Below are 7,829 nucleotides of genomic sequence, written 5' to 3' on the forward strand. Positions count from 1 at the left end.
CAGACCTTTATTTAAACTAGAACTCCTAACTAATTGACTAAAAAATAGCTAACTACTCCTACAATTATTTCACAACTCAAAGACTGATTCTAGTACGTAACAGACTCTTAAGAAATAGAAATAACAAAGACAACTTATAAACTAACAGTAGACTGCACTAATTTATGACAGTCCTCCTAGTGCAGACTTACGCTCACCAAGTGATGTACAAAATAATTCGAACTTAGCCTTAACAAGTGCTTTTGTAAAAACATTAGCTACTTGGTCTTCACTTTTTATTTTCTTCATTGAGTCAGAAACTTCTCCCGGACGAAATGAAAATGAGTTTCAATATGCTTTGAACGCGTATGAAAAACAGGATTTTCTGAAAGCTTGATGGCGCTCTTATTGTCACAATAAATGGGAATCAGATAGTTGACAGTAGAAACCAACTCTTGAACAAGTCTTTTAAGCCAAACACATTCTTGAGTAGCCATAGTCGCTGCTACGTATTCTGCCTCACAACTTGAAAGTGCAACAGTGGTTTGCTTTTTACTACACCAAGAAATTGCAGCTGAACCTGTAGTAAAACAGAACCCTGTTGTAGAACGTCTGTCATTCACGTCACCAGCCCAATCAGCATCAACAAAATCACTTAAAGAAAATGCTGCACCATGTTTGTACATTAATCCACAGCTTAAAGTCCCTTTCACATACCGTAGGATCCTCTTTGCTGCAATCAAATGACCCTCACATGGTTTTTCTATAAATTGCGGAAACACCATAGCAAAATGGAGCTGCTGAGCGCAAACTAGCCCATTTAACATTTGTGTGTCTGTCATGGATGCACTCGAAGAGTCTACCGAGAGAATTATGGGCAGCTGCATTTCATACGGCATGTCATGTCGTAAATCGATTACCTCCATGGCCTAGGATAAAATCTTCTCCATTCGAGTTAGTGTATCATTGCAAACCCAATGTGAGTTATTTTTGAGTTTTTAGGTCTGTTTGCTATGTTCATATCTTAAAAAATAATAGAACTAAACTTGACCCAAGGCCAAGTAGTGCATTTTTGTTGGCTATGACACTCACAGGAAGGGATGGAGATGTATGGATTTACAGACAAAGAAAGTTATTGTGTCTCGTGATTTGGTGTTTGACGAATTGTCATCTTATATGGCTGATTCAAATAACAAAAGTACAATTGATCTTGCCATTTTTCGTGATGATTCTTCATCAAGTGCTGCGAAGAGTAATGGTTCTTCTTTTGTAGAAAGCACTCAAGAAAATTCAAAGGTTGTCATAAGAAAGAAATCGGTGAGACAGAAGAAATAACCTGCTCATCTAGCCGATTATGAGGTTAAAATAAATCAGCTCTTTGTTTTGTCTTGTTTCTTTATGGGGGACTCATATGAAAATGAACCAAAGTCATATGATGAAGCTAAAGGAATTTCTGAATGGGAAGAGGCAATGCAATAAGAAATTTCAACTTTAAAGAAGAATGGCACGTGGGAGCTTGTACCGAAATCGGTAGATGCTGAGTTAGTTAGATCTAAATGGGTGTACAAATTAAAGAAAAGGGCTGATGGTGAAATAGAGAGATACAAAGCTCAACTTGTCGCTTATGGGTTCTCTCAACAATATGGCAGAGATTATGATGAGACTTTCAACCTCGTTGCTAGGATGGTAACATTTCGAACAATTGTCTCTTTAGCAGCTAGTAAAGGCTGGAAATTATGTCAACTTGATGTAAAAAATGCCTTCTTGTATGGAGAATTGGATCGCAATATTTTTATAGAGCAGCCGCAAGGTTTTATCTCTAGCAAGCATCCTAATCATGTTTGTCGTCTCAAGAAGGCGTTGTATGGCCTCAAGCAAGCTCCTTGTGCTTGATTTGGTAAGATTGCTCAATATCTTCACTTCTGTGGTTACAAGTCTTCAAATGCTGATCCAAGTTTGTTTATTAAAAAATCACCCACTATGTGCACTTTACTTCTTCTTTATGTGGATGATATGGTTATTACAGGAGATAATGATGTCGAAAGTAAGTGTCTTAGAGATGCTTTATCTGTTCGTTTTGAAATGAAAAGCTTGGGTGAAGTATCTTGTTTTCTTGGGTTAGGGATCGTAAAATCAGGTGGCTATTTTGTCTGTCAAAGTAGATATGCAGTGAGTCTACTCAAACATTTTTATATGGAGGAGTCAAAAGAAATGAATACTCCTATGGAACCTCTTCTAAAGTTGGCAAAGAATAAAGGAAAGCTGCTGGACGATGCTACACTTTTTCAACAAATGGTTGGCAGCTTATTCTACTTGATTATTTCAAGACCTGATATCGTATTTGCTGTTGGAGTCACAAGACCTCACTTTTACGTTCCAAGAAATAAACCCAGCTGAACCGAGAAAAATCATCCACTATAACCATCACATATTGAAATTCAATGTAGCTAGGTGTTCTAGTTGGCCCCAATAGATCAGCATGAAGCAATTGTAACACTATCGATGCTCTATTCTCTGACTTCACAAAAGAAAGTCGATGAGATTTCCCGTATTGACAACCTGAGCAAACTTCATTATAATGAACATCTTTAAAAACAGGAACACCTTCAAGAAGCTGATGTGTTAAGATTTTCTATAAGGACTGATAGCCAATGTGACCCAAACGAGCATGCCAAAGTGCTGAGCTAACATTTTGACCCTTCTTTGCAACATACGCATCACTTGCAGACAATACATACAAAGACTCATTTCTTTTCCCAGTGAATAAAACATCAACTGAAATACTATCTGCATTTGAAAGAATTTTTACATCATTTGAACCAAAAAGTACATACTTTCCTGAATCAGTAATTTGAGAAACCGAAGCGAGATTCTTTTTCAGCCCTGGAACATGATAAATGTCCTTGAGAAATATGCCTCCATCATCAAAATCACCTTCTTTAACATTCCCTTCTTTTACTACTAGATGTAGAGAATTATCGGCTGTCGTAATGACCTTTCTCCCATAATATGCGTGAACATCGGATAATAGAGCATCATTTCCTATTGCATGATGAGAATAACCGGAATCGACGATCCACTCCTTCTCATAATCAATGACAACATTTGCTTCTGTAAACGCAGCAGCATGGTGCACAGGAAAAATTATTTGCAGATCAAAGACTTCAATGGAAAAACATTTCTCCCAATTCGGTTCAGATTCACTACACTGTAACACCCCTATTACATGCTAACCAATAGACATTAGCCAGAAAACATACAAGCATCGTAGACTATATACTACATATAGATAGGTCAATATGCATATTGTTAAGAATCAAGACACAAGGTTATTAACATATAAACATATGATTATACTTAAACATCATTTAACAAGTATTCAAAACATCTTCTTATGCCTTACAAGGCACACTTCTATATACATCACATAACTGCATACAAAATGCATCAGGAGGAGACTCCACAAAACTGGCCCAACCTGACAGAGCTGCTAAAAGCTAGACTTCGGATACAACCAACGGATGCACTACTATTTACAAACCTGAAAAGAAAAATTTTGGAGAGTGGTGAGCCTCTAGCTCAGTAAATAAATAATCAACCTAATCTATATCACATACACTTAATACAATTTCCACCCAATCACATAACTTACCATGATTCATAGTTTAGGTATAAATTCATACCATTCTACTCAATTCAGTACAACCATCATAGAAGAAATACAATTCAACAATTATGGTTAGTTCTCACGGCTTGTGGATCCCCTTTAATGTGCTGCTCCGCCTCATCCTCACCTATCGCACACGTAAGCTGCTCCGCCTCATCCTCACATAATACACTTTTATAGCCTCTCTAGGCTTTAGCCTCCCAAGGCTTTATATATAGATATATTTTTTTTTCACAGGGAAATCCACCATTCACATGCACATATGCACTTAACATCACAATTCAATCATTTCACTTATATCATATTCAAGCAATAACAATTGTTTCACTCAACACCAATCATTTCCATCTCATTCATTCAAACACAACACAATATTAAGCAAACACAACCATTCGTAGAACATTTGATTAAATATATGGATATAGCAAATATTAACTATTTACTTACTCAAAATACACTTATTCCTTCAGCATATAAGAACCTCCTTTCTCCACAACTTCCTTTCCAGGCCTTTGAGTATCTATTAACACATTCATCAATTCACATTTCATGCATATTCCAAATATTCATGTAAATGCTAGTTCTAATGCATTACAAGATCATCCCCTTTGTAATTCATAGGTCTAACTCTTCCTCTAAGACTCTCAATTACTATTTTAATATCATATAAATATTTTCCATCTAGTTATATACCAATTTAACTCAAATTAACTGCATAAAACTAATCTCCAACATCTCTGTTTTCTAGACAGAATTTAGTACCAAAGTTTATTTATTGCTGGGAAAAATTGGCCCAATAAAAAAATCTCGTATTAAATAGACATATACGCTTATGCGTCTAGTTTCATCTCCAAGAAGAATTACTCAATTCCGACTTCTATAGATTTAATTATTCTCAAATTACTGAGCAAGGGTCATATAGCTAGTTGTACCCGAGTAGCAATCTGTTTGCTCAATTTAAGCAACCAAAACGGTAAAAATAGTAAAATTACAAAACTACAAAGTTATATAGGACTCTTCAAAATTTTCATAGACACCAATTAAGCTTAATTTGGACTTATATAACCCATGTTATGCCCAAAATACAGAACATCAAGGTTGCTGAAATTTTGACAGTTTTCTATCTTGACATACTTAAACTTAAATTAAGCTTAATCTCTATGCAATCATTCAATACTCTACTAATTCATGATAATCAGACCTTTAATTAATCAATGAAAGCATCAATAGAAGTTTTTCTAATTTGTAATCAAGAACCCTAATGACAAATTAATAATACTCAAGTAACAACTCACCAATTTCAGCTTTTGAGTTGCTAATATGCTTAAATCCTTTAGCTTTAGCTTAGCTCCTTCAATAGTTGGTAAAATCCTACCTTAATCTTAAGTTTTTCTAGGTATTCCACTCCTCTCTCTTGTTCCAAATTTTGAGTTTTTGGCCATGTACGAATTTTAGAGAAATGAAGAGGTAAAATGAGCTTGCTCATGGTTCCAATTTCCAAGATTCATCTCTCAATGCCACCACCTACTTAACTAGTTTTATCATCCTAAATTAATTCTTACTAACCATATATAGGTACTAACTTTTAATTGTATCTTTTAAGTCCAATCTATTTACCCAACCTTCAGCTATTGGTTCAATTAAGTCTTAAGGCTTAATACACATAACTCAAATACTTAATCAACTTATCTAAATTAATAATCTAATATCATGTTTCTTATTCTCTTACTTATAATTAATATATATCTGTTCCCATAAAATAAAAATATTATTAATATACCATCATATGCCTAATGATTAAATGTAAATGCACATAACATGTATGATGAGAAAATGCAGGCGTTACATACACTCATGTGCAACATTTGCACCTGTCTCCTGCAATTTTACACTACATTTTGACTTGATATGGCCTGGTTTTCCACATCGATCACAAATTAACTTCACTCGACAATCACGCTTGATATACCCCTGCTTTTCACAATGATAACAAGTGATTGAAGTCTTCTTAGGCTGTTCATGACTCTTACTCCGAGAGGCATAATTCTTCCTCCTTTGGTCCTTAAAGAAAAGAACTTCCTCTTTCTGAAATTTTTTGTTGCTTGCAATTTGTTTCACTAAAGCTTCCTGATTATAAAGTAAATTTTCTAACTCAGCAATTGAAGTTGATTTGCCCAACCCTGTATCGAAGATATAAATGGCATAAACTCGCTCCTTAAACCACGAATCAAGTAATGACGCAAGTGAGAACTGCTCACAAGTTCCTCTGGATCCAAATCTGAAATTTCAGAACACAAATTCTTAACCTTCAAAAAATATTCTTCGATTGAAAGGTTCTCTTGAGTTGTAACAGCCAATTGATTTTTAAGAAATTACAGTCGAGCTGTATCCTTCTTGATAAACAGCTTACCAAGTGTCTCCTATACATCTTTTGGTGAATTCAGATCATGGACATGCTCAATGCACTCTTTGCTAATTGATGTCCTCAAATCAAATAAATCTTTCCCACACTTTAGCCTCCATTTCCTTCGCAATTCGGCATTTTGGGGACTTCATAATATTGGTTCGGGGACTTCTTTATAATGAATATCTGTTTTGTATTTGGGGTAACTTCAGTTATGTAGAGTACTGTTGTGAGCCGGTTTTACAACTTCACCGGTTCAATTGTGTGCCTGCTAGTAAGCTATGTTTCAAGTGCGTTTTATAATTTGTTTTTTTGAATTGATGCAAGTTTCTCTTTTTCATTCTCTTACTTATTTTTTTTAAGAACATTTTATATATTAAATCTTAATTTACTGTATTTTAAATCATTTTTGTCGTAATTAAGACAAGCATTCAATTAGTGTGTAGCCTTTTAAAGGGTTTTTCACTAAAACGATTCTCATTAAAGCCTTCAATATGAAAATAAATAGTAAAGGTTTCATATTACAACCAGATGATGAAATAAGGTACGCCAATGTAATGTTTTAATGAGTGTAGAAAAGGGGTTATTGGTAATGACCAATGAATAAGTAAGATTAATTAACAAAAATTTACGATCCAATGTAAAGTAATTTTACAAAGTTTGAAGCTTATAATCTATATTTTCAATTTTCAGTAGTTTTCTTTTGTTTTTATCATTGTTGTTAGGACTAACTTTTTAAATTGCTGTTTTCAAAAAAGAAACTTTTTAATTTGCCACTTTTATTTCAATATTTTAGGTGGATTGTCATTATGTTTTAATTAATCAACTAATAAAGTCAATGGCAGCAAATTCCAATAAAGTCATAAGCCGGCAGTGAGAAAGATTGACAGCGATAAAAATGCATCATAATAAGAATTAAGAAAATAAAAATTAAAAAATAAAATATTTAGGATAGAGAAATCAGAAAAATATAGTGGTGTCTTAAAATGGTCCTATTTTATCAACTGAAACAATGAAAACCCATAATATTAATTTTTCTTTTACATATTATCCACAATTGTTTATGTTCTGTAATTTTGTTATAGAATTATACCAATAATAACAATTATAAACTAATAATTTTCTCCCGATGCATCTCTCTCTAATTCAAAAGATACAGATCAATAAAATTCACACTAAAAATTAGAAAATAAAGCAATAATCATAATATATCATCAAATAAAAACCTTTTTTTTAACTAAATAATGATACTGCTGTATTAGATTAATGGGAAATTAAGCAAATGCCTTTTACAAATTCTCTATGCCCAAAAGGGAATAACAACAGAGATTGAATTGTCTTTGTTAATTTCTTTTTTGGGAGGAACGTGAAGAGAATAGTCTAAAACTATCCCTGCATCTGCCAAATAAAACCGCCACCATTAAAGAAAAAAAAAAAAAAAAAAAACAAAGAGTTTAAAGTAATTCCAGTACCATAGAATTCAAACTTCAAAGAAGGAGCTTTAGAATACTGATACAAGAAAATAAAAGAATACAAGAAGTCAGTGGATGATTGAACCTATTTGTTTTAGCTTGTAAAATCTTGTTATGAATCTAAAATATATTTAAAAACTTAAAGAATCTTAATGTATAGATAGCGTATATATTTTATTCTGTTGAGTTTTCACGAGTAGGAACAAATTGGTTTCATATTGTGGAATCTGTTTAATTATTTAATGGACAAACAGATCATAGTTGTTTGTTGATATAGACAATTATCTGTTCTTTACAAGTTGTAATA

General features: G+C 33.4%; 1 protein-coding gene across 1 annotated transcript; it reads right to left on the reverse strand.

Annotated features, from left to right (window-relative positions):
* Positions 1–284: 284 nt before the first annotated feature.
* Positions 285–905, reverse strand: LOC125369597 (secreted RxLR effector protein 161-like). The gene has a single exon (XM_048372384.1). It carries the CDS (start codon positions 903–905, stop codon positions 285–287), a length of 621 nt encoding a protein of 206 aa, XP_048228341.1.
* Positions 906–7,829: the final 6,924 nt, after the last annotated feature.

This window comes from Ricinus communis, chromosome 3 (genome assembly GCF_019578655.1).
Source record: "Ricinus communis isolate WT05 ecotype wild-type chromosome 3, ASM1957865v1, whole genome shotgun sequence".
Taxonomy (NCBI): Eukaryota; Viridiplantae; Streptophyta; class Magnoliopsida; order Malpighiales; family Euphorbiaceae; genus Ricinus; species Ricinus communis.

Excerpts from the sequence above, each read along its gene's own strand:
- LOC125369597 (XM_048372384.1), bottom strand. The coding sequence starts at position 905 with ATGGAGGTAATCGATTTACGACATGACATGCCGTATGAAATGCAGCTG.